The sequence below is a fragment of the Mesocricetus auratus genome, unplaced genomic scaffold (assembly GCF_017639785.1).
Source record: "Mesocricetus auratus isolate SY011 unplaced genomic scaffold, BCM_Maur_2.0 Super-Scaffold_100054, whole genome shotgun sequence".
Taxonomy (NCBI): Eukaryota; Metazoa; Chordata; class Mammalia; order Rodentia; family Cricetidae; genus Mesocricetus; species Mesocricetus auratus.
The window spans coordinates 654,485-681,704 of NW_024429231.1; the positions used below are offsets into that span (position 1 = coordinate 654,485).

The window sequence follows — 27,220 nt, forward strand, 5'->3', positions numbered from 1 at the left end:
GGGAGGGGAGGGGGCGGTCGGGGCGCGCGAGCCTGGGGGAGAGGGGGAGGGGAAGGGGGACCCCGCCTGCGGCTGCACCGGCCCGGGGGGCGGCGGGGGCGGGGGGAGGGGGCTGGGGGGGCGCGACGAGGCGGCCGGAGCTGCTGCAGACCCGGGGAGGGGGGTGGCGCTGACGGGCAGGGAGACCGGCCAATCAGGGCAGGCGGGGGGCCGTGGAGGCGGGACCGGGGGGGTTGCTCGTTGGAGGGAGAGGCCTTTGTTACTGTGGCCCGGCCCCTCCCTCGCTCCCCCCCCCTCCCGTGCCACTGGCGTCCTCCTGGTCCCCAGAATCCGGGCTTGAGATGCACTCCATCCAACTGCCTCCTGCTGCAGAAGCCAAAACCCTCCTCTCCAGAGCCGGGTCCTGACCCTCCTTCCTCAGACAGACCCCCAGATCCTCCTCCCTTAGTCAGAGGAGTCTAGACCCAGTCTTCCTTCCTCAGACCCAGGTGCAAAAGCCACAGCCTCCTTCCTCAGGCGCAGATGCACAGAGCCCAACCTTCTCCATCAGACCCTGGGAGTCCAATGCCCAGCCTCTTTCCTCACATGCAGATGTCCAGACTCCAGCCCTCGTCCCTTAGACAAGGTCCAACCTCAGCTTCCTCCCTCAGACCCGGGAATCCACACCCCCTTACAAAAGAAGTAAATATATATTTATGTATTGTAAGAGCCACAGCTCTGAGCTGAAGTCAGATAAGCTAGACAGTGGGGAAATAGCTCTTCTCTTCCCATTTTTATGATGGGGGAGAAACACTCCTTGGGCTCAGGACAGCTGGCATAAATTGTAGGAGAATTCACTGAGTCCTAAACTGAATCCAAGGCCTTGAGCTTGCCAGGCAGCAGAATTACCCCTCAATGGAGGGTTCCCGAAGATGCTTTACCACTCACTGAGCACCCACACACACACTTCCGATTCTGAGTCACACCCAAGTCCCTCACTGGGGAATTCTAGGCAGGGGCTCTCACTCCCCCAGCTCCTCACTTGGGATTCTAGGCAGACAGTCTACTGTTGACCTGCAGCCCCAGCCTTAACGGATTCTTAATGCAGGCATGTGAATGAGTTGGAAAACCAGCAAAGGGCAGCAACCACTCCTGTGTGACAGGGTGGCATGGGACAGGAAAGGTACACTGGTCAGTTATCCACCCACTCCCCCCCCAGCAGGCACTACAGGGGGCCATTTGCTCTTTCTTGAAGTATTTCAGGCATGCTGTTTATTAAATACTTTTCTCATTGCTGTAACAAAATGCCTGGTGTGGGCAACTTAGGAAGCAAGGGTTTAATTTTGGTTCACCATCCTAATCTGAAGAACTGAAATCATTGCAAATTCTGAAGCTTTTAGTTTTTAATAACATTTTACTCATTTTGGTGTGATGTTATGTTGCCCACCTGTAATCCCAGCACTGGAGAAGTGAAGGGGGGTTCATGGGGTCAAGGTCCTCCTTGGCTACATATCAAGTTCAAGGCTAGCCAGGGCCACATAAGATCCTTTCTCAAAATAAAATGTTTCAGGTTCTGATGCATTCTGGATTTCGTGTTTTTGGATTATGGAGGTTCACCCTGTCAAAGTACTTGGGTTTTGCCTGTTGACTCTGTGAAGTCACCTTTGGGTGGTTTGAATGAGAACGTCCACCCTGCTCCCCCACTGGCTCATATACTATTTGAACTCTTAGGAAGGATTAGTAGGGATGGCCATGTAGGAGAAGGTGTGTCACTGGGGGTGGACTGTGAGGCTTCAAAGGCCTGGGACAGTCACAGTTAGTGTGCACACACTCTCTTTGCTTTGTGCTTGTGGATAAAATGTGAGCTCCCTACTGCTCCAATGCCATGTCTGCCTGCCTGCCGCCTGCCAGCTGCCATGTGCCCCACCGTGATAGTCACGGACTAACCCTCTGGACCTGTGAGCCCTCCAAGAAACTCCTTTCGTAAGTTGCCTTAATGCTTTTAACAGCAATTGAAAAGTGGCTAAGATATCACCCTTTACTGCCTGCAATGCAAACACAGAGCCACAGTGTTTAAATAGCTCTGCTTTGCTGTGGGCAGCAGAAGGACCCTGGAGGGACTCTGCAAGGAGAAACAGAGTGTGTCTTCCCTGCCCCACCTACTAGAGACTCCTTAACCACGCATGCCTCAGTTTCCTGTTCTGCAAATGGGTATGCTGACCCCACCAAGTCCTGAGGGTTGCTGGGTTGAGGAGGTCTCAGACCGTATCTCAGCTGCTCCCTTCCTCTGTAAGAATGGACAATGGCGCACGGCTGTCTGTCTGCCCTCTCTCCTCCTTGGACATTCTGTCATCTCCTCTCAGGACCAACCGCCAACTGCTGACTGAACTTTGACAGTTGTGTAGCTTGGTCTATTTGTGGGACCCCTAATAATGGAATAGGGGCTGCTCCTAATGCTTTGTCTGGCTCTTGGGAACCTATTCCTCTTACTGGGTTGTCTTTTCAGCCTCAACCCAAGAGGTAGTGTGTAGTCTTACCACAACTTGATATGCCATGCTTTGTTAACACCCATGAGAGGGCTGACCCTTTCTGAACAGAAACAGAAGAGGAATGAATTTGGGGGAAGCAGAAGGGAGGTGGATAGGAATAGGAGGAGAGGAGAGAAGGGAAACTATGGTTGAGATGGAAAATAAATTAACTAAATTTTAAAAAAGAATCATTTCTTTGGAATCTTAAAAGAGTCTTACTTTTTGTCATTTATTAATTGATTGATTGAGACAGGATCTCATGTAGCCCAAGCTGGCCTCCAACTCACTATGTAGCTGGAACTCCTGATCCTTTCTCCTCTGTCTTCCGAGTGCTGGAATGAATACGGTGTGAACCACACCTCAGTCGTGTGGCTCTGGGAACCAAACCCAGAGTTTCATGCATGCCAGGCAAGAGCCACAGCCTCAGTCCCGACACCCTAACTTCTATGGCAAACTCCAGGCCTTTACCACCTAGAAGACAGTCACAGTTTTAGACAAGATTTTACAAGGGTAATCAAGTAAGATAATCAATTAAGATGACTTCACCTGGGTGGATTAGACCCTCATATGGACTATGACAAAAGATTAGGTGGAAACGGCAGGGGACAACTGCCATCCTGTCTACTATGAGGCTTCATCCTGGGTGGCCCTGTCTTCAAAAAAAAAAAAAAAAGTAAAAAGCAAAAGAAGACAAGGTAGATATGAATGTGGTAGAGTGCTTTTCTAGAATCTTCCCAGTGACGGGCTGGGGCATGGTTCTAAATGTAGCTCTTGCCTGCTATCAGAATGAGCAAGACTCTACATTCCAAACCTGGAGCTACAGAAAACAAACAGACCAAAATGTCAGAGGCAGAAGAAGAGCAAGAGGGAAATGATGCAAATGCACCCAGAGAAGACCCTGTGAGGACACAGAACAGAGATTGCCATCTCCATGTGAAGGAGAGCGCCCCAGGAGAGGCCAGCCATCAAGACACCTGCATCTTGGTCTTTAGCCTCCAGAATTAAGGAATAAACCTGTGGTTTGAAGGCACAATCAGGTGGCACTTTTCATGGTAGTCCCAGCTGATTTCCTAAGCATTCACATTGTAATTTACTGTCCTCAACCGGAACCGTCTGCTGGTGTCTGAAAGGTGGAGCAGCGCTGGCCTCAAGCTACACAGGGTCTGCTGTTCCACGTGACCTCGTTGTGAAGAAGGCGTAAATCCAGACCCACATCCAGTTAAGACCCTGGCTTTCCACGCTGTTCACGTGACACAGAGCTGGAGTGCCAGGGTAGGGCTGCAATGGCTGTTCCCCAAAAGTGTGTGCCCGCCGCCATGGCTGTGCTTAGGAGGGGTGGGAGGGTCTGGCCTGCATCCCTTCTGCCTGCCAAGCACACAGCTTAGGCTGACTGGAACTTACCACCAGCCCAGGCTGTCCATGCACGACTTCAGACTTCAGCCATTTTGGCTCCTCCTAAAACCGGTTTCTTGAGGGTCGGGGCCTCTTTGTTCTTGCAAGTTTGGTTTTCCTCCCACCAATTAAGTATCTTCATTCTAAGACAATGAGCCCTGTGGTGAGTGCGGTATTTAGTCTCTACGGATACTTGAGTGCTGGACATCCCAGCTCCTTAGCATGACATTGTTCCCGTGACTCCAGCCCTGGGCTACTGCCCAGATACCATGCTTGTTCTGTGACCAGCCCACTCATAAGCTTGTTTTGCTTATGTCTTCCTTCTCTTAACATTTTTGGCACATATCTGTACATCAGAACTCAAGGAACTCAGCCTTTTGTTGGCTCTATAGATTCGGTTCAGTGGACCTACCACAGACTACATAAATAGTCACCTGATTCTCTTGCTGTTGTATCACTTCCTAGCTACCTGTGGACTCGGTCCTATCCTACACCACCCTCACTCCAGCAGCGGCAGCCTATCTTACACCACCCCTCACTCCAGCAGCGGCAGCCTATCCTACACCACCCTCACTCCAGCAGCGGCAGCCTATCCTACACCACCCTCACTCCAGCAGCGGCAGCCTATCCTACACCACCCTCACTCCAGCAGCGGCAGCCTATCCTACACCACCCCTCACTCCAGCAGCGGCAGCCAGATTTCTACACATGTCCATTGTCTCTATCTCTTTCCAGATGAAGAGCTGTCTTTTTGGCTTCTGTGTGAATTGAGAGAGTAAGATCCAACTTTTCGTTCCCTGTCTGAAAATCATCCTTCTACAAAAATGACCGAAAATGGCTGTGAAAATACTGCCAGAGACTGGGCAGAAGCTGAGGCTTAGATGCACTGGCTAGGGCTGGCTTCAGATGGTTGAGTTGGAGCAGACCTTGGCAACACACCAAATTATATAAAATTATATTTTCTCTATTTACTGGGGGGGGGTGTGTAAACATGGGTGTGGTGGTTAGAGGACAGCTTGCAGGACTTGATTCTCTCCTTCCGACATTAAAGCCTGGGGATCATCAGATCGTCAGGGTGGGGGACAAGCACTTGTGTTCACTAAGCCACTTTCCAGCCCCACATGAGTGAATTCCACTTTAAGGAAGTGTGTACCATGACTGTATTCACAGGTGTGAAATGCACATGTCATTAAGCCCATGTAGAACATTTATTAAAAATAAACAAAAATTTGCTGCCAGGAAAATAAATTGGTATCATGTGTAGTATACTTTATGATCTTATTTAATTTAAGCTAGAAAGAGGATCCGTTGGTCCTGGTGGTGAAGACCAGCTACTGTGAAGGTGAGAAAGTCCAAGACCACTGTATTGAGGCTCTGTCTTAGAATAAAAGTATGAAGAGGGCTGGGGATGTAGCTCAGTGGTAGAGCACCTACCCAGAATCACCCAGAGAGGCCATGACTCAAAGTTGAACAATTATCTGTCATGTTCAAAGACTTACATTCAATCCTCTCAGAACTGGAAGCGTGTGGGGGGAATTTACTAAAAAGCACCGACATTTCTAATAGGTCAAAAATCATAATGGAAATTGGAAATGTTTCAATCAAGTGGATAATAACATAGTTCACATCCACATCTGTGAGATGCAGTTAAATTTATGCTTAAAGGGAAATGTGTAGCCCTAAATGCAAATAAGAAGGCTGGAACTTAATGATGAGTCCATTTCCAAAGGAACTAAACTAGGAGGAAATGTGACGAAGGGAATGAACGTAAGCCAGCGAGGGGCCCCTGAAATGGCCCCATGGATAAAGGAGCCTACACCCAAGACTGACCTGCCTGGTGAGATGAATGAACGACGCCCAGAAGTCGTCCTCCGCTTGCACACCATGCATGGCACACGCATTTACATGCACACACACACACACACACACAAATGAAAGAATGAATGTAATTTTAAAAATAAAAACTAAGGCTGTGTGGTGGCTTCGGGAGGGCCCTGCTGTTGATTTGATACTCACGCCAGAACAACGAGGAAGAGGAGGAGTAAAGAAGATGCTATGGTCCCATACACGAAGCCCTGGATTAGCCCTCTCAGGAAGACACTGGAAATGGAGCTTTTCTCTGCAATGAAAGGGAAGAGAGTGTGGTTGTCCTGAGGCTTTCAAACTATGACTCTCTTCCTTCTCATCCTGGCCCTCAAGTGCTGGCCTTCTAGTAACCAGACTTCTGTCCACTCACCTGGTATCAGGAAGATTCTGGAAGCATGGACTCCATATTGGTTCCTCCCCTCACAGCGAAGTCTCCCTATGATTTCTGGTTCCCACATGAGGTGGATGGTGCTGTTGGTCCAGGGTTCCAGTGTGGTGGTGGTCGTGCGCAGGATGGTATCTATGCTATTCGCACTCACAGGCGTTCCTCCAACCCACCACTGCACAGAGGGTATGGGGGTCCCATGGAAGGAACAACTACAAGCTAGGGTCTTCTTCAGCAAACAGGAGTAGTTGAGCAGCCTAGGAGGTGCTGTGGAGAAGAAAGGGTCAGAGAGACATACACACTGTCCTTCACTTCCTCCAAAGCACAAACTTATTTGTAATTATGTACATATGGATGTCTGTGCATGTGCATGTGTGTACAGTGCCCACAGAGGCCAGAAGAGGGTGCTACAGTTACAGATGATTTGAGCTGCCCAACATGGGTTCTAGAGGGAGCTGAACTCAGTTCCTCTGCAAGAGAAGTGTGATGTTTGAATGAGAATGTCTCCCAGAGGCTCATGTGTTTGAACTCTTGGTCTCCTGTTGGTGGTGCTGTCTGAGGAGGTTTGGGAGGTGTGGCCTTGTTAGAGGAAGTATGTCACAGGAAGCGGTCTTTGAGAGTTGACCTTGGATAATTTCCTGTTGGCACTCTGCTTGCTGCATATGGTAAAGGATGTGAGCTCTCAGCATCATGTGTCAGCCACCACGCCTGCACCATGTGCCCCTGCCATGATGACTCTATCCCTTTGGAAAGAGTTTATTAACAAACTCTGGTACAAGTTTCCTTGTTCATGGTGTTTTATCACAACAACAGAAAAGTACCTGACGTAAGTAATGCTCTATCTCAGCCTGTTAAGCCATCTCTACAGCCCCCAAACTTCTTATTTGTAATTCCCAAAGAGCTTCAGAGACTTTCTAAAAGCCTGGGAGTGAATAACTGAGACTCAGAGAGGTTCTCTTTCATCTTTTCTCATCATATGCACCAAACATGGACTTCACTCTTACCTGTGGTCCCTCAGCCCCAGGAGGATATGACTGAGGACCCAGGTCTTTCTCTGGGGCCCACCATTTCCCCCAGACTGCAGACCCTGGCAGTGCCCGGCAGCACTCACAGACCAGTTGTAGCTTGACCACTTTACGGCTGGTCAGGTTTTCTAGGGATAGACTTAAGTGGCATCTGAGGGTGGACAGCTCTGAAGAGGAGGTGATGGAGACAGATGTGTTGGGAGCCATGTCAGGCCCATTCCAGGAGAGAAAAGGGACTCTGGGTACTTGGCAGGTGCCTTGGACGCTACAGGTCAAAGTTGCAGGCTCTCCAGCCACACCACTTTCTGGGGTGTGAAGCTCTGGCTTTTGGGTCAGGTCTAGAGAAGATAAAAAAAGATGCTCTAGTTTCATACCGTGCAACATTTCTAATTGGAACCCTCAAACTTCTCCCAACAGCCTCACAGAACCCAGGATTACCGTGATCATGTCTTTTTGTTTGTTTTGTCAATTTCTGCTCTCTGTCAGGAAGCCCACCCTACCCCACCAGATGAACAAAATGAAAGAGTTAGTAAGGTGGAAACCCTTGATTTTGAAGTCTGGATTTTTAAAAGGATTAAAATTACATTATTTGGGGCTGGCAAATGCAGCTAAGCAGACAAAGGCACTTTTCACCAGCTCCAACAGCCTGAGTTCATCCCTAGGACTTATACTATGGAAGAAAGAACAGACTCTCACAAGTTGTGACTTCCATATACACAGTGGCATGCACATATGCACACACACCATATTGGTTTTTTCTGTTGCAGTAATAAACACAGGACCAAAAGCATCTTGGAAAGGAAAGGGTTTATTTCATCTTACGCATCCATGTCACATTCTACCATTGAGCGAAGTCATGACAGGAACTCACGGCAGGAACCTGGAGGAAGGAACTAAAGCAGAAACCATAGAGGGACTCTGCTTATTGTCTTGCTCAGTCTGCATTTTATACAACCTAGGACCACTTGTCTTGGGGTGACACCACCCACAGTGGGTTCTGCCATCCCATACCAATTATTAATCAAGAGAATGCCTTATAGACTTGCCTATAGGTCCATCTGATGGAGGCATTTTCTCAACTGAAGTTACTTCTTCCCAGATTACTCTAGCTTGTGTCAAATTGACAAGAAAACCCAAAACCATACAAACACACACATAAATGAATGCAATAAAACTTAAAAAATAGCTATTCATTTCTTTAGTGTGTATGTGTGTGTGCATGCTCACTATGGAGTGAACATGGAGGTCCAAGGACAACTTGTAGGAGTTGGTTCCCCTTCCAGCATTTGGGTTCCAGGGGTTGAACTCGGGTTGTCAGCCTTGGTGGGAAGCATCTTTAACCTCTGAGCCATCTCACACCCTGAAGTCTGGATAAACACTGATGGTGAATGAGTTTCTTGATCTACAGTGCCTGTTGCTCCTCATGTCCTCAGACCAGGCCTCCCACTGTGAGGTCCTGCTTAGTCTCCCTGCCACTCACCCCTCACCTTGGGTTCTGTCCCTTCCCAAACTGATCTGTGGTCATTTCCATTCTCTTTTGAAAATACACTTGTACATGTGTATGTGCATGTTCATACAAGTGAATACAGACAAAGTGTGCCAAGGTACATGCGAGGAGCGTATAGGGAAAACTTAGGTGTTGGTCCTTGCCTTCCACCTTGCTCTAGACGGTTCTCTGCTGTGAATGCCAGGCTAGCTGACCTTCAGCTTCCCAGGATCCTGATACCTCTGCTTTCCATCCTACCATGGAATGATGAGATGACAAACATGTGTTACCATGAATGGCTTTATGTGGGTAAGCCTGAGACTTGCTTTGTAGGTCAGGCTGACCTTAAGCTCCTTTAATTTCTTTTACCTCAGCTCCCAAGTGCTGAGATCACACACACACAAGCCACTATGCCTGCCCTGTCTTTGAAATTTCTATTTACAGATATGCCAACTGTATGTAAAGCATTATATTACTTTGAAAAACAAACACCTATTGTTTCCTAAATTTTTATGTTTTTTAAAGATTTTTACTTGTTTATTTATTTAGTATGTATATAGTATTCTTCTTGCACGTCTGCCTGTATGCCAGAAGAGGGCACTATATCTCATTATAGATGATTGTGAGCCACCACATAGTTGCTGGGAACTGATCTCAGGACCTCTGGAAGAGCAGCCATCTCTTAACCTCTGAGCCATCTCTCCAGCCCAGTTTTGTAACTTTTACATTAGTTAATTTACGTGTGGCCAGACATGCATGTGGAGGTCAGAAGACATTCTGCGGGAGTCATTTCTACCATGTGGGCCCCAGGGATAGAACTCAGGTCTTCAAGTTTGGTGGCAAGTGCCTTTATCCATTGCCCTGCCTCACTAGTCCCCAACTTTCTTTTGCATTTACTTCTTTTTGCTGTGCTCGTGTGTGTGTGTGTGTGTGTGAGAGAGAGAGAGAGAGAGAGAGAGAGAGAGAGAGAGAGAGAGAGAGAGAGAGAGAGAGAGAGAGAGAGAAGAGAGAGAAAGAGAAAGAGAGAGAGAGAAAGAATACCTCAGGTTGTATAAAGTCCGGCACCTGATGAAGTAACAGCCACCCGACCACCCGACCACCAGCACTCCCTCCCTCTGGACTTCCTACTTCCTAAACCAGTTAGTGCTCAAGCCTGGGCATCACCTGGCATGGAGAGTCTGGTGCTCTCTCTCAGGATGGTGCCTTTCTGATCTCCTAGACCCACATAGAGCAAGTAGGTCGTGTTTCCTTTTCCGAGCACATCTCCGGTCAGGAGGATACAGTCTTCCTCCTCTGTGGAGAGATCACCCGTGGGGGCTCTGGGATGGCTGGTATCTGCACGGACGCTGATGTTCCCATTAAGCCTGTAGCCCACAGCCATGGGATTTCTGGGGTATGCCTTGGGAAATTCAAACACACAAGGGACTGTCCTGCATAGATTGTCTTCCACTGCTGCTGTCTTCATATCAGCCAAAACTGGAGGAAGTAACCCTGTGGGGAGAGATCTAAAATGAAAACCAGTCCCACCTCAAGTTTTCAGGGTTCTACTTGTCGATTAAAGGGTCAGGTTATGCAGGACAGGCTTGGTGTTTGCTCATCTCTGGGAAGTCCTTCTTGGGAAGTCTTTATTAATATGAAGCACTGGGTCGCGTCAGATACTCTAAGAGTCATGTGACTTACGGTGGAGTCTTTGGGATACGTAGTATCATTCACTTACAGTCTCTCTAGCTGCCAGTCTCCTCCAAATCGGATCGCAATTGCCTGAAATTCCCTCTGGACAGACAGCAGATATGTGTTATGGTTTTTTGATAACTCGACATAACGACATATCTGGAAAGAGGGAATCTCAGTTGAGGAATGGCCTCCATCAAATTGGCCTGTAGGGGGTCTCTTCTTGATTTCTGATTCACATGGGATGGTCTAGCACACTGTGGACATGGTGGCATCCCTAGGAAGGTCGGCCTGGATTGTATAAGAAACTGAGTAAGTCATGGGGACCAAGCCAGTGAGCAGCAATCCTCCACAGTCTCTGCTTCAGTTCCTGACTCCAGGTTTCTTCTTTCGCTCCCCTTAACATTAGACTATCCATTGTACACTTCAACAAACTCTTTCCTCCCCAAGTTGTTTCTGGTCAGTGTTTTATCACAGCAACAGAAAGCAGACTATATACCACCAGCTGTGGTCTCAGGCCCTCTGAAGCTGGGAGCCCAGCCCTCTCTGATTCCCAGGTCAACTTCGAATTAAAACGTTACTGTTTCCTTGCATTTTGTGAAGGCCAGAGGCCTGCTAGCAGAAGACGACAGTGCTCTCTTTCCACCATGTGGGTTCCAGATAGGGAAACCATATCATGAGTCTCGGGGCCCTGCCCTGGTCTGAATTATAACTTCACTTTTACTTGCTGCCTTCCTGTCTTGTGACTTGTGGTGGAACTTACAAGTCCTGCCCCGAGTCTGCAGGAGCAGAAAGTCCCTCCATCTTACTTTAAAGTATTTCTATTTAAGAGTCCATCGTGTTATGTGATGTCTGTCCACTTATAAGTGGGTACGTACCATGTTTGTTGTTCTAGTTCCATCCATTTGCCTGCAAATTTCCTGGTGTCCTTGTTTTTAACAGCTTAGTACTACTCCATTGTGTAAATGTACCAACCACATTTTCTTTATCCATTTTTTTGATTGAGTGATATCTAGGTTGCTTCCAGTTTCTGGTTATCATTTTTTATTCTTTTTTATTTTTTGAAATAAAAATAAATTTATACATTTTTTCACATGTTACTCCCAGCTCCCTCTCCCTCCCCTCCTCCCCTGCCCCCAACCCCCCACTCCACACCATCCCCACTCTACACCCCAGGGAGGATATGGCCTTCCTTAGGGGATTTTCAAAGTCTGTCATATTGTCACAGGCAGAGCTTAGGCCCACCCCCATGAGTCCAGGCTGAGAGAGCATCCCTCCATGTAGAATGGGCTCCCAAACTCCATTTGCATGCCAGAGATGAATACTGATCTATTATCCGAGGTCCCATAGATTCCATAGATTGTCAAGGCCTCCTCACTGAGACCCAGGTTCGGGGGTCTGGATCAGTCCCATGCTGGCCTCTAGTCACCAGTCTGGGGTCCATGAGTTCTCCCTTGTTCAGACCAGCTGCCTCTGTGGGTTTCGACAGCTGGGTCTTGACTCCTTTGCTCATCACTCCTCTTAACAACTGAGTTCCAGGAGTTCAGTTCAGTGTTTAGCTGTGGATGTCTGCCTCTGCTTCTCTCAGCCACCAAATGAGGGTTCTAGGATGGCTTCAAGGTAGACATCAATCTCATTATCAGGGGAGGACATTTACGGTAGCCTCAATGCCAGTTGGTGTCATTCTTGTAGCTCTCTGAAAATCTCACTAGTGTCAGATCTCTCCTCAAACCTATAATGGCTCCCTCTATTATGGTATCTCTCATTTTGCTCTCCTCTATTCTTCCCCCAAATCAACCTTCCTGCTCCCCCTTGTCCTCCTCTCCTCTTCTCCCCCTCCCTGTCTTCCATCTCCTTCTTCCCTCCCCTCCTACCTTGCTCCCAATCTGCTCAGGAGATCCCTTCTATTTCCCCTTCTCCAGGTTACCATGCGTATCTCTCTTAGGGTCCTTCCTCTTTTCCAGACTCTCTGGCAGTAGGATTGTAGGCTGGGAATCCCCTGTTCCATGTCTAAAATCCATATATGAGTGAGTACATACCATGTTTGTCTTTTTGTGGCTGGGTTACTCAGGATGGTTTCTTCCAGTGTCATCCATTTGCCTGCAAATTTCAAGATTCCATTGGTTCTTTTCTGCTGAGTAGTACTCCATTGTGAAGATGTACCATATTTTCTCTATCCCCTCTTCAGTTGAGGGGCATCTAGGTTGCTTCCAGGTTCTGACTATTAAAATAATGCTGCTATGAACATAGTTGAACAGATGTCCTTATTGTATGAATGTACATCTTTTGGGTATATGCCCAAGAGTGGAATTGCTGGATCTTGTGATAGACTGATTTCCTTTTTCCTGAGGAATCTCCATACTAATCTCCACAGTTGGCACTCCCACCAGCAGTGGAGGAGTGTTCCCCTTTCTCCACATCCTCTCCAGCATAAACTGATTTTATCCATTCTGATGGGAGTGAGATGGTATCTCAGAGTTGTTTTGATTTGCATTTCACTGATGGCCAAGGATGTTGAGCACTTTCTCAAGTATCTACCAGCCATTTTAGACTCCTCTATTGAGAATTCTCTATGTAGTTTTGTACCCCATTTTTCAATTGGATTATTTGGTGTTTTGGAAACTAGCTTCTTGAGTTCTTTGTAAATTTTGGAGATCAGCCCTCATATCTTTTCCCATTCTGTGGACTGTCGTTTTGTCGTGTTGACTTGATGCTTTGCCTTGCAGACATTTCTCAGTTTCAGGAGGTCACATTTATTAATTGTCTATCTCAGTGTCTGTGCTACTGGTGTTATGTTTAGGAAGCGGTATCCTATACCAGTTCATTCAAGGGTACTTCCTACTTTCTCTCCCAAGAGGTTCAGTGTGGCTGGATTGATGTGGAGGTCTTTGATCCATTTGGACTTCAGATTTATGCATGGTGATAGATATGGATCTATCTGCAGTTTTCTACATGCCAGCATCCAGTTATTCAAACATCATTTGTTGAAGATGCTTTCCTTTTTCCATTGTATAGTTTTAGCTTCTTTGCCAAAGATCAGATGTTCAAAGGTGTGTGGGTTAATACCAGGGTCTTCAATTCGGTTCCATTGGTCTACCTGTTTATTTTTGTGCCAATACCAAGCTGTTTTCAGGACTATAGCTCTATAGTGAGCTTGAAGTCAGGGATGGTGATGCCTCCTGAAGTTCCTTTATTGTACAGGGTTGTTTTGGCTATCCTGGGTCTTTTGTTTTTCATATAAAGTTGAGAATTGTCGTTTCAAGGTCTGTGAAGAATTGTGCTGGGATTTTGATAGGGATTGCATTGAATCTGTAGATTGCTTTTGGTAAGATTGCCATTTTTACTATGTTGATCTTACCTATCCAAGAGCATGGGAGATCTTTCCATTTTCTGATATCTTCTATAGTTTCTTTCTTTAAAGACTCAAAGTTTGGTTAGAGTTACCCCAAAATATTTTATGTTGTTTGTGGCTATTGTAAAGGGTGATGTTTCTCTGATTTCTTTCTTGGCCCCTTTATTGTCAATATATAGTAGAGCTACTACTTTTTTTAGTTAATTTTGTATCCTACCACTTTGCTGAAGGTGTTCATCAGCTGTAGGAGTTCCCTGGTAGAATTCTTCGGGTCACTTATGTAAACTATCATATCATCTGCAAATAGTGAAAGTTTGACTTCTTCCTTTCCAATTTGTATCCCCTTGATCTCCTTTTGTTGTCTTATTGCTCTAGATAGAACTTCAAGGACAGTATTGAAAAGTTATGGAGAGAGTGGACAGACTTCTTTTATTCCTGATTTTAGAGGAATAGCATTGAGTTTCTGTCCATTTAGTATGATGTTGACTGTTGGGTTGCTGTATATAGCTTTTATTATGTTTAGGTAGGTTCCTGTTTTTCCGGATCTTTTCAAGACCTTTATCATGAAAGGGTGTTGGATTTTGTCAAAGGCTTTTTCAGCATCTAGTAAGATGATCATGTGATTTTTGTTTCTCAGCTTGTTTATATGGTGGATTACATTGATGGATTTTCGTATGTTGAACCATCCCTGCATCCCTGGAATGAAGCCTACTTGATCATGGTGGATGATTTTTCTGATGTGTTCTTGGAACCAATTTGCCAGTATTTTATTGAGTATTTTTGCATCACTGTTCATGAGGGAGATTGGTCTGTAGTTCCCTATCTTTTTTGTTTGGTTGGCTGTTTGGTTTTTTGAGACAGGGTTTCTCTGTGGCTTTGGAGGCTGTCCTGGAACTAGCTCTTGTAGACCAGGCTGGTCTCGAACTCACAGAGATCTGCCTGCCTCTGCCTCCCGAGTGCTGGGATTAAAGGCGTGCGCCACCAACGCCTGGCTGTAGTTCCCTATCTTAATTGTGTCTTTGTGTGGTTTGGGTACTAAGGAAATTGTAGCCTCGTTAAAAGACTTTGGCAGTGATCCTTCTGCTTCTATTGTGTGGAACAATTTGAAGAGTATTGGTATTAGCTCTTCTTTGCATTTCTGGTAGAATTCTGCACTGATACTATCTGGTCTAGATTTTTTTTGGTTGGAAGACTTTTTATGGCTGCTTCTATTTCTTTAGGGGTTATAGGTCTATTTAAATTGTTTATCTGTTCTTGATTTAATTTTGGCAAGTGATATCTATCCAGAAAATTGCCCATTTCCTTTAAATTTTCAAATTTTGTAGAGTACAGGTTTTCAAAGTATGACCTGATGATTCTCTGAATTTCCTCAGTGTCTGTTGTTATGTCCCTCTTTTCATTTCTGATTTTGTTAATTAGCATGCTCTCTCTCTACCTTTTGGTTAGTTTGGATAAAGGTTTGTCTATCTTGCTGATTTTCTCAAAGAACCAACTCTTTGTTTCATTGATTCTTTGTAATGTTTTCCTGATTTCTACTTTATTGATTTCATCCCTCACTTTGATTATTTCCTGGAGTCTACTCCTCCAGGGTGAGTTTGCTTCTTTTTGTTGTAGAGCTTTCAGTAATGCTGCTAATTCTCTAGTGTGACTATTCTCCAGTTTCTTCATGTGGGCACTTAGTGCTATGAACTTTCCTCTTAGCACTGCTTTCAAAGTGTCCCATAAGGTTGGGTATGTTGTGTCTTCATTCTCATTGAATTCCAGAAAGTCTTTAATTTCTTCTTTTATTTTTTTCCTTGACCCAGGGATGGTACAATTGCACATTGTTCAATTTCCATGAATTTGTAGGGTTTCTGCAATTTGTGTTGTTGTTGAATTCTAACTTTAAAGCATGGTTGTCTGATAAGATACAAGGGGTTATTACAATTTTTTGCATCTGTGGAGGCTTGCTATGTTGCCAAATATGTGGTCAATTTTAAAGAAGGTTCCATGTGGAGCTGAGAAGAAGACATATTCTTTTGTGTTTGGATGGAATGTTCTATAGATGGGTCATAAGTTCTATTAGTTCTTTTGTTTCTTTGTTAAGTTTCTGTCTGCAGGTCCTGTCTAGTGGTGAGAGTGGAGTGTTGAAGTCTCCTACTACCAGTGTGTGAGGGTTTATGTGTGATTTGAGCTTTAGTGATATTTCTTTTATGAATGTGAGTGCCTTCAAATTTGGGGCATAGATGTTCAGAATTGAGACTTCATCTTAATGAACTTTTCCTTTGATGAATATGAACTACCCTTCTTAATTGTTTTTGATTGATTTTAATTAGAAATCTAATTTGTTAGATATTAGGATTGCTACACCAGCTTGTTTCTTGGGTCCGTTTGATTGGAAAATCTTTTCCCAACCCTTTCTCTGAGGTAACATCTGTCTTTGATGTTGAGATGTGTTTCTTCTATGCAGCATAAGGACAGTTTCTGGCTATTATAAATAAAACTATTATGAACATAGTTGACCAAGTGTCCTTGTGTAATGGTGGAGCATCCTTTGGTTACATGCCCAGGAGTGATATAGATGAGTCTTGAGGTATATCAATTCCCAATTTTCTGAGGAATTGCCATTAAGACGGAATATGGAATATAATATATTTATTTACATACAAGCTGGGGGGACAGAAAGTGTGGCAGGCTTCCAGAGAAAAGAGAGAGCCTCCATTTTTCTTTCACTTCCTTTTATCCTCACCTGCTAAATCTCCCTTCTCCGCCCTTATGGGCATGAAGAGTTTTGTGGGCTCACCCCTATACTGCCATATTGATTTTCATAGTGATTTACAAGTCTGCACTCCCACCAGTAATGGAGGAGTGTTCCCCTTGCTCCACATCCTTGCCAGCATGAGCTGTCACTTGTGTTTTTAAGCTCAGACACCCACAGATAAACACTGAAATAAACTCCTGGCATCCAGTCACAGAAAAAGAGAACTGATGGGCAAAGGAGTTAAGACTGGGCTGGTTTAACCCACAGAAACAGTTGACCTGAACAAGGGGGAGCTCTTGGACCCCAGATTGATGGCTGTGTGGAAAGCATGGGACTGACCCAGACTCCCTGAATGTGGGTGTCAGTGAGGAGGCGTAGGCAATCTATTCGGCCTTGGGTAGGATTTATCCCTGGCATACAAATAGACTGAATGCCCATTCCACAATGAGGGAGGCTCTCTCAGCCTGGACTCTTGTGGGAGGGCCTAGGCCCTGCCCTGAATAAAATGACAGACTCTGGAGATCCCTCTTGGAGAGCCTCACCCTCCCTGGGGATCGGAGTGGAGATTGGGTGGGGGCCTGGGGGCCTGGTGGGGAGGGTAGGGGAGAAGGGGAGGGAGAGGGAGCTGGGATTGATATGTGAAATAAGTTGTTTCTAACTTAAATTTTAAAAAGGAACAGGAAAAAAAGATGGAATTTCAAAGTAGTTTTGATTTGAATTTCCCTGATGGCTAAGGATATTGAACATTTCTTTAAGTACTTCTTGGTCATTTGAGATTCTTCTGCTGAGAATTCTCTATTTAGATATGTACCCCATTTTTAATTGGATTATTTGGTTTGTTGATGTCTAGTTTCTTGGGTTATATATCATATATATATGTATGTATACACACACATATATGTATATATAAATATATGATATCAACCCTCTGTCAGACATGAGATTAATGAAGACCTTTTCCCATTCTTTAGACTGCTATTTTTCCTTTTAATGAAAGTTTTTCATTTTCATGAGGTTCCATTTATTAATTTTTTATCTTAGTGTCAATGCTATTTGTGTTCAGCACAGGAAGTTGTCTCCTGTGCCAATGTGTTCAAGTCTATTTTCCATTTTTTCTACTAGCAGTTTCAGTGTATTTGGATTTATGAGGTCTTTGATCCACTTGGACTTGAGTTTTGTGCAGATGATAGATATGGATCTATTTGCATTCTTCTACATGCAGACATTCAGCTAAGCCAGCACCATTTGTTGAAGATGCTTTATTCTTTCTATTGTATAATTTTATCTGTTTTCTCAAAAATGAAGGGTTCATAGTTGTGTGGATTTACTTCTGGGTCTTCAATTCTATTCTGTTGACCTACCTTGTCTGTTTTTATGCCAAGACCACGCACTTTTTTTTACTACTGGTAAGGATTGTTTTAGCTATCCTGGGTTCTTTGTGGGTTTTTTTTTCAGGTGAAGTAGAGTGTTGTTCTTTTCAGGTCTGTGAAGAACTGTGCTGGGATTTTGATAAGGAATTGCATTGAATCTGTAGATTGCTTTTGGTAAGATGATCATTTTTTTAAACTATGTTAATCCTACCAAATCATGAGCAGGGGAGATCTTTCCATCTTCTGATATCTTCTCCCAATTTCTTTCTTCAAAGACTTGAAGTTCTTGTCATACAGGTCTTTCACTTGCTTGGATAGAGTTACACCTAGATATTTTATATTATTTGTAGCTATTGTGAAGAGTATTGTTTCCCCAGTTTCTTTCTCTGCCTGTTTGCATTTGTATATAGGAGGGCTGCTGTGGGAACACCAGACCTTGAGCAGAGACCCACTTCCCCTTCTCCCTGGGAGTAGGCAGCTGTACGACAATGTTTACTAAAAAAATGTTTACTAAAAACAATACAATGCCTGGGGCAATAAGTTCCTGGAAAAGGCCTGCCCACAGAAACCGCCCTGACCTCGACCTTGTCCAAAGACTAACCGCCTCTTCTGCCACGCCCAGATCAGTTTTTGGTGTCAGAGCAGAACCAGCCAGGGTGGAGGAGAGAGCAGAAGCTTTTCTGGAGGGAGTCTTTCTTAGGAAGTTTTCTTGAACCTTTTTGGGGCCTGCTTAAAGTTTTCTTTACATCGTTGAACAAGTCTCTGTGTTGTCAATCCCCGACACCCTCCGCCCGTTCTCAGACACAGGCTGCGCGGCAGACGCGACAGGCTGCTGATTTTTTTAAATTAATCTTGTACCCAACAATTTTGCTGAAGCTGTTTATCAGCTGTAGAGGTTCCCTGGTAGAATTTTTGGAGTCACTTTGTAAACTATCATATCATCTACAAGTAGTGATACTTTGAACACTGAAGTCTTTTTTCAAGACAAAAATCTCTAGCCTAGATTAATCTCAAACTGACTACACAGTCAGTTCCCAGGTACTGAGATTATGGCAGCTTTACATGATTCAGGGAACCAAACCTGGGGCTTTGAACATGCTAGGCAAACACTTTAGCAGCTGAACCACAATTCCATTAAGTTGTTTTTTATACCATTTTATTTATTCTGTAAAAATTTCATACATGTATATAATGTAGCTTGATCATATCCACTCCCAGCCCCTGCTCCAGTTCCCCATTGGTACATTCCCAACACCTCCACCCAGCTTCAAGTCTGCCTATGTATTTATTTATGAACACAGAGTCCAGTTCTTGACCCCTATGCTTGCAATGGGTGAGGTCATCCAGTGGGCAGCCAACCAGTAGCCACCTCCTAATGAAAAGTGACTCTTCCAGCAGCCATCAGCTGTCAGTAGCTCCTCAGAGATGTGACCTCACTGGCTGAGGAGCCATCATGCTCAAGTTTTTAACTGGTTGCACCTTGTACTGGTAACTACACCTACTGTGAGTTCACGAATGTAACAGCCAATTCTTGTCTAGAAGACAGCCTTTCTTAGCATTCTTCTCCATTCTCCATCTCTTACATTCTTTCTGCCCCTTCTTCCACAATATTCACTGAACCTTGGGACCGGGGATGGAAGGTTGATATGGAAGGCCCCTCTCCAGCAGAACACTTAGTCTCTCTCTTTTAATAAAAAGTTACTTTTTCAAGATTTATTATTTTTAATTGTGTGTATGTATGTGTCACTGTGTGGGTATATGACATGTGTTTGGGTACCCACAGCTACTAGAAGTGTCCAGTGTCCTGGAGTCATGGGTGGTGGAGAGCCACCAGACGTGGTGCTGGGAACTGAACCCATGTTCCCTACAAGAGCATGCACTTAACTGCTAAACCATCCCCCCAGCTCCAAGACCACAGTTCACAGTTCCTCCCTCTCTCCCTCCCCTTCCCTCCCCCTTCCTCCTTCCTTCTCCTCCCTCCTTCCCTCCCTCTTTCTCTCTCCCTAAATCTCTGTGTTGCCCTGACTATCCTGGAACTCTCTATGTAGACCAGCTGACCTCTAATTCACAGAGATCTGCCTGCCTTTGCCTCCCAAGTGTTGGGATTGAAGGCGTATGCTACCACTGCCCGGTGTTCACAGTCTCCTATTCTCTAAACTTTGTCTAGCTGTAAGTCTCTCCAGTAACCACTGCCCAGTGCAATAGAATTCTTTCAGTCAGTGCCACCCAATCCAGCTTCTGGTTTTGTAATTGCCCTTGTTATGATGGACTATATTTACTATGTCACCATCCTGCATCATTCCTAAACAATTGGGAAAAAATAAGTTCAATAGTACCAAAGGGGCAGTGATGTGGGAATTAAAGAAAACCTACTTCTGTGTAGCTGCTTCCTCCAGATGAAAAAATTCCCTTCTGGAGGAAGGAGGAGGGCTCAGGAGGGTCGTTGCATTTTCAGAATTTACAAGATCCTGCCATGAGGTTAAATAGACAATAAGGGATTTCTGGGAGAGTGAAGACTCTTCAGTAGAGCTGCCTACAAATTGTACAAAGAGATCCACCCAAGGAGATCCACCCAATTGTGTTATGAGTATCCACCCAAGGAGGCTGGAGACAGACATGCTTTTTAGTGATGCAGCTTGCCTCCATGTCACCCGTCTCCTATAAGCAACCCCAATAAATCCATTGGGTCCCCAAGCTGGACTCTAATGAATCATTTCTCTGATATGCTTCCCCTCTCTATCTGCAGTGAATAGAAATAGTCTCCTGGGGGGAGTTATATAGCTGCAGACTCATGTGGTCCTCTGTAATAGCAACATGGACTATAACTCAGCTGAGGCTCATAGCAAACAACTATTCCTTTACCTTCCTTTCCATTGCCCCAGGTTAACGGTATCACAGTGTGTGTTACTTACCCAAATACAACAGAGGTAGGACTGAGATCTCCCACAGCATCTCAGGGACAAGGGAGTGCCAGGATGGTTCCTGCTGACACTGGCCTCAGAATGATTGAATGGCCTGCAGGGCATAATTTGAGATGGGTGAGAACAAGGTCATCCAAAGTGGCAGGTAGTGGCGGCAGAAAGAGCATCACTACTTATTAGAGCCTTTTGCCTCCTCAATTACATTTAAGAGCTCTTTATCTTGTGAACTGGGTTCCTCTTGCTTGGAGATTCAAGGACAGGCATCTTCGCCATGACTCTGTAAGCTTAACACATCTGCTTTCTTTTTTCTAATCATCTCTACTGCTTTCTTCCTCCTTCAAGATATGGAAGATTGGATTCTCTCTAGTACACAAGGTGGTCTCAAAATGCATGGAATGGTTGGGGACTGTTGGGGAACTAGGTATGGTTGTTATGAAAGTCACTTTATGTCTACACTGAAGGAGAAGATAATGGAGTTTGAACTGGAGTAGAAGATAGCGAGAAATGACCACAGATTTAAGGGAGATATGTGGAGCTGAGGACTTACCTCAATTAGCAAATTGATTGCTGTGAAAGCATGTAGACCTGCATTTGAACACCCAGCACCTAGAGGAAAGGCTAGGTAAAGCAAAGAACTAGAGATAGATAGACAGATAGATAGATAGATAGATAGATAGATAGATAGATAGATAGATAGATAGATATCAGTGTTCAGAGAGAAGAGACAAATGAATCCCTGGAGCTTGCTAGACAGGTAGCCCAGAGAAAACAGAGAGCTGCAGGTTCAAAAAATAGAGTCAGGCATAGTGGTGCACACCTTTGATCCTAGGCAGAGGAGACAGGCAGACCTCTGTGAGTTCAAGGTCAGCTATGCTACACAGTGAGATCCTATCTCAAAAAATAAATGGTGGAAATCAATTGTGCTGGTTAGTAATAACTGTCAACTTGTCACTACCTAAAAGCACTTAATGGGAGAGTCTCACCTGAGGGACCATCTAGATTGAGTTGGCCTGTGGAAATGTCTGTAGAAGGTTGTCTGCACTGTTGGTTGATGTGGTAAGAGTCAACCTACTGTGAGTGGCACCATTCCTGACTATACAAGAAAGCTAACCAAACATGAACAACCTAGGCAAGCAGGTGACATGAGAGAGAGCACTTGATTCTCTCTGCTCTTGACAGTGGATGTGATGTGTCTGGCCACTTCAGCTCCTGTCTTGACTTCCCTGAAATGATGGACTGAAAATCGAAATTACAAACCAAATAAACCTTTCCCCCTCTACATTGTTTTTGGTTGGGGCAGTTTATCACAGCAAAAGTCATAAAACTAGAACAGCAATCAAAGAAGACACCCACCACCTACCTCTGGCTCACACATGCACGTGAGTGAGTTAAAAACAAGAGATATGCATAAGAAACAGGAATTAAACTCTGCTCTTCTGCATTCAAGGCTCTCTGTGACTTTGCACCATTGTTGTACTGTCTCCATCAACCTCTCCTGTTCTTTCCAAGGCAAAGCAGAGAACACACTATTTCCTCACCCTGCAGATTCCTATTTCTGTATGCTTCCTCTGCTACTGCCATCTCAGCCCTTCTCTCTGCCACCTTCAAATCCTACAACGTTCTTGTTACTGTTGGTTTTGTTGCTTTTTTTGGCCTTGAACAACCTTTCTTCTTCCCATTTTCCCTTTTCTCCCCTTCTTTTGAAATAACGTTTTAACATGTAACTCAGAAAACTCACTATATAGCCCCAAACCTCCCGAACGCTGTGATTACAGGCGTGAGGACCTTTCTTCCCAATCAGGACATTGTATGCACCAGGCAATCACTCTATCATGGAGCTACAACTTCAGCCTCTGGGTTTGAACTCTTGATGGTTCTATCTCCACCTCCAGAGTGCTAGGATTGTAGATGTTCACCACCATGTCCAGTTTATGCATTGTTGGGGATCGAACTCAGGGTTTTGTAACTGCTAGGCTAACACTCTATGAGCTTGCTACATCTCCAGCTCTATTTTTCTTTTTGTTGTTTTAAATAAATATTTAAATTTATTTTATGTGTACTAGTGCTTTGCCTGCATGTATGTCAATGTGTTTCTTCTGGTGCCTGTAGAGGCCAGAAGAAGGCACTGGATCCCTGAACTAGAGTTGGATATGAGCCACCATATAGATGCTGGGGACAGAATCATCGCAAGAGCATCAAGTGTCCTTAACCAGTAGTCCATCTCTCCAGCCTTCTGTTTTCCTTCTTTAGAGACAGGGTATCACCATGAAACCCTAGATAATCTGGAACTCACAGAGCTCTGCCTGCCCCTGCCTCTGGAGGGCTGGAATTAGACACATATGCCACCAAGTCCAGTTTTCATTTTTACAACAGGTCCTTACTATGTATCCCAGGCTACCCTGGCCTTACTATCCTCCTGTCTTAACCTCCCAAGGGCTGAGAAGACAAGCATGCTACCTAAGTCCCAGTTCAGTTCAATGGGACTTCCTCCTGGAGTCTGTACAGCCTGAACCCCAGGCTCACATCAGCCCTCCTCTCTGACATCACTTCCAGGCACTCTCAGGCAGACCCTGAGCATTACATCAATGATAGCTACCCCTGACTTCCTCCTCATTATTTCAGATTTGTTTAGCCAATCACTTCCCAAGCTTCAAAAGAAAATCTCTAAAAGTTCTCCTAAAAATATGTCTAGTTCCCTGGCATCTAGAGGTGACTGTACAACACATAGTCAAGCAGAAAACGTGTGCTATAAAGGTTTTATCAGCAGGACTGAGTAGATGGTTCAGTAATTAAGAGAACCCAAGTTCAATTCAAGTGCCCGTGTCCGGTGACCCACAACCACCTATAACTCCAGTTCCAGGGAATCCAACTCCCTCTTCCAACCTACAAACACAAACAAAAGCATACACTGATTAACACACACACACACACACAAGAAATTCTAAAATTATCAGGAAACAAAAACATCTACTGACCCCTCCCCTTCCCTTCACAAGTGAGCTTCAAAAGCTGACTTTTTTTTTTTATATCATTTCAGTTCATAAGATTCCAGGGTCTATCTGTTCTGAAACAGCCTCACATTGAAGAGCAGGCTAGCCTGGAACTTGCTATGTAGCTCAGATTGGCTTCAAACTCACAGCAATCCCCCTGTTTTAGTCTCCTGAGTACTATGGTTACAGACATGAGGGACCATTGTCAGATTCAGAAGTATTTTTTAAACCTGGTTTTCATGATAAAGAAATAATCTCAGGAAGGATGCTGAAGGGGATGCGTCTTTCCCTGAAGCAATAAATCCAGAAGATTTGCCTCATTATACAAAATTCCCAGCCAGCCCAGCCTGACTGATGAGACCAGAGAGAGACCCAGTCTCAAAGGCAGTGACAACATTGCTGGGGATGGCACCTGTGACGGCTTGAATAGGAATGGCTCCCACAGGCTCATATATTTGAATGCCTGTTTCTCAGTTAGTGAAAAGGTTTGGAAGGACTAGGGTGTGTGACCTTGTTGGAGGAGGTATGTCATGGGGAGGGGGGGAAACCTTTGAGGTTTCAAAAGCCCACACCAGACCCAGTGTCTGTCTCCCTCCCTCCCCCTCCCCCGTTTCCCCCACTCCTGCTTTCTGCCTGTGGAACAGGATATAAAGCTCTTAGCTACTGTCTCATTGCTGTTCTTGTCTGTTTCCCACAAAGCTTGGTGGTGGTGTCTCTTCACAGCAGTAGAGCAGCAACTAAAGCAGCACCCAAGATCATCTACACACGTGGACACCCTCCACACACATACCCTCATTAAAAAAGAACACAGGTGCGGGGGAGGTAAATACTTTCTAATCTCCTTTGGGTTATGAGCTGAATTGTAGTGTGTGTGTGTGTGTGTGTGTGTGTGTGTGTGTGTGGTGACAGATCCCTGGAGCCAGAGTTACAGGTGGGGGTGAGCCCTCATACATGGGTACTGGAAATTCATCTCTGATGATCCGCAAAAGCAATACTTACCCATAACCACTGAGCCATCTCCCTAGCCCTTATTTTGACTTTTGAGACAGGGTCTCATGTAATGCAGGCTACTGTCAAGCTATGTAACTGGGCCTGAACTTAACCACTGATCTTCACGGGCCCATTTCCCTAATGCTTAGATTACATGCTTGGCTTGCAAAATTCAAATCAAAGGGTGGAAATGTTCTATGCTGGCAAGTCTTGCTCAGATCTCCTTATTTCCCTCGCCTGTAAGCTGAGAGCTGTTTTCTCTATTTGGTTTGTTGAGTCTCAATTTGTGGTCAATGTGTGGCTGAGACTGACCTAGAATCCCCTCTGTAGTCCTGGCTGGCCTTGACCTCCCGTTACCCACGTTCGTCTTTGAATGCCGGTGGAGACCAGGAGAGAGCATTGGCTCCTCTGGAGCTAGAGTTACAAGCAGTTGCCAGTTGCGAGCCACCTGACTGGGGAACTCAATTCCAGTCCTCAGCAAGAGCCAGGAAGCACTCTTAGCTGCTGTCTCTCCAGTCCCAACAGCAACTCCGTGTCCCTCCTCTCCATTCCTCCTCTGATTCTACCTCCTGGTTCTGGTTTCCTAGGGCTCCGGGCTCCTCAGCATGCCTTCTCTTGGGTATCCCAGGGAAATTTGGCAGACAGTATCCAGTGAGGGGCCGACACGGGCTCGGGAAGTTAAGTTCCAGAGGGACAAAGCGATTGGGCTGATTTAAGGACGCAGTGCCCACCCTGATGAACCCACAGGAGGAACAACGCTGTGCAGATTGGGAGGGACTAATGTTGAGGAACCGTAACTGACTAGCTCAGATATTCTTGAGAAGCTCCGCCCACACAAGTACCAACGAGCTGGCGCATGCCTGTTCAGAACAAACCAGAGTCTGAAGGTACCAAGTGCCAGTCTATGGAGGGTGGGGCCACTGAAAAATAGCGGATTTCCCTCTTCTGAGCTGGTCCTTCACCAATCAGCACTAGAGTTAAAAACTTTTTATTTTTATTTTTTTATTTATTGAGCAGGTGTTTCTAGGCTCTTGAAAAGCTGGACATTCCCACCTCAATACCTCCGTGCAAGTAGGTGGTGGGTGGGTGGAAGATAGTGATCTAGGAACAAATGCCTGTCCAAACTTGACTCCCATAGCCAATCAGAAGACATCATGTGTGCACCTTTATTTTCTACCCTGTGACCTAGCCATCCATAACCAACCAAACAAGAATTAGGAGGAAGTCCAGACTCTGCCTCCCATATCTAAGCCCTCCCTGAACTATTTCCAACGTTGCCAATCATTTTCCCTTTGTTCCTTCTGTTTTGAGACAGGATTTTAATCATCAGCCAAGGCGGACCTGCTTCTGGAACTCGCTATGGTTTTAAAACCATCTACAGGATGGTTTTAAACCTGTAGAGCTGGGATTATGGGCATGCTGAGCCAATGCACTTGGCTTTTCCGTCCCTCCTTTGGTCTCATTCTCCTCTCTTTTGCCAAATCTACCAATGACACTTGCTCCCTCTCACCTTCTCTAAGGGATTTGTTTCTTTGGAAGAAGCAAGCCATTGTAGGAGGTTCTACCTTCACCGATGGTCATATAGTTGCTTCCTCTAAATTCAAATGGTTCTATTAAAGCACAGAAAGTAAAGCATAAGTCCCATGAGGAGCTCCTGAAACTTACAAGATTTGCGAAGCTCTCCCCCGAGTTCGTGTGTGTGTGTGTGTGTGTGTGTGTGTGTGTGTGTGTGTGTGTGTGTGTGTACATACATACATGCCACAGTGGCTGCTATGGAGACTCTTCTACTGCTACAATTGCCTAAAAGCTGTGCAGTGAGCTCCAGGGCTACAACTTTCACCAGTCATCACTCATCCTGGGGTGGACTTTGTAGTGGTGCAACTGTCCTTGAGTCATCCATATTCCGGTTGATAACTCCTCACCCATACTTCTGTAAAACCTCATTCACAAACCAAGCTAGACTTGAGTGTATCTTTGGTATGCTGTTGGTGCCCTCTTTGGGGTGAATAGATGTTTCATGTTCAGGTCTCCTTGGGAGAAGAAACTAACACCTATTTATACACAGATTCACATGGATAAGTCTCCATTGGGACCGGAGAGATAGCTAAGCAGGTAAAGGCGCTGGCTGTCAAGCCAGATGGCCTAGTATGATCCCCTGGACCCACATAGTGGAATAAGGGAACCACTCTCACAAGCTATTCACTGACCACCACATGTATGTACACAGACAAGATAAAGGAGATGCAACAAAGAAAAAATAATTGACATTCTAAGGGTCAGCACTTGGTTCCATGATATAACCTTCTAGTGTTTTATCTTCCAGTTCAAATTCACCATGACATGTTTTCTCCACCTATGTCTCTGGGTACCACTTTTGACAACCCAGTCTCCACTCGAGTACACATTATGTGAGCCTACTGAAGTTTGAGGCAGAGAGATAAGGATGGACGGTATTGTCCAAAGGTTTCATCTACTAAGCACTTAAGTTGTGGTCAGATTAAAATATAATGGTGTGTGTGTGTGTG

General features: G+C 45.2%; 1 protein-coding gene across 3 annotated transcripts; it reads right to left on the reverse strand.

Annotated features, from left to right (window-relative positions):
* Positions 1-2,723: 2,723 nt before the first annotated feature.
* On the reverse strand, positions 2,724-25,511 carry LOC101831981 (sialic acid-binding Ig-like lectin 11). Of its 3 annotated transcripts, none has more exons than XM_040736110.1 (8): positions 25,262-25,511; positions 20,707-20,809; positions 9,826-10,152; positions 7,262-7,513; positions 6,136-6,417; positions 5,916-6,018; positions 3,909-4,057; positions 2,724-2,978 (listed from the first exon to the last, which is right to left on the reverse strand). In XM_040736110.1, the coding sequence occupies exons 2-7, from the start codon at positions 20,744-20,746 to the stop codon at positions 3,937-3,939; spliced, it is 1,125 nt and encodes a 374-aa protein (XP_040592044.1). In that variant the 5' UTR covers positions 20,747-20,809; positions 25,262-25,511; the 3' UTR covers positions 2,724-2,978; positions 3,909-3,936. The 3 variants fall into 3 exon arrangements, with proteins under 3 accessions (XP_040592044.1, XP_040592046.1, XP_040592043.1); XM_040736112.1 differs by having other exon boundaries at positions 3,909-4,042; positions 25,008-25,511; XM_040736109.1 differs by having other exon boundaries at positions 25,008-25,511.
* Positions 25,512-27,220: the final 1,709 nt, after the last annotated feature.

Bases quoted from the DNA above. Each gene is read 5' to 3' on its own strand.
- LOC101831981 (XM_040736110.1), bottom strand. From the start codon at position 20,746: ATGCTGTGGGAGATCTCAGTCCTACCTCTGTTGTATTTGG. The intron at 6,418-7,261 runs GTGAGTGCTGCC...TCTTCTCCACAG, and splicing joins GGTCAAGCTACAACTGGTCT to CACCTCCTAGGCTGCTCAAC. The intron at 4,058-5,915 runs GTGAGTATCAAA...CACTCACCACAG, and splicing joins CTCTTCCTCGTTGTTCTGGC to GGCTCATTGTCTTAGAATGA.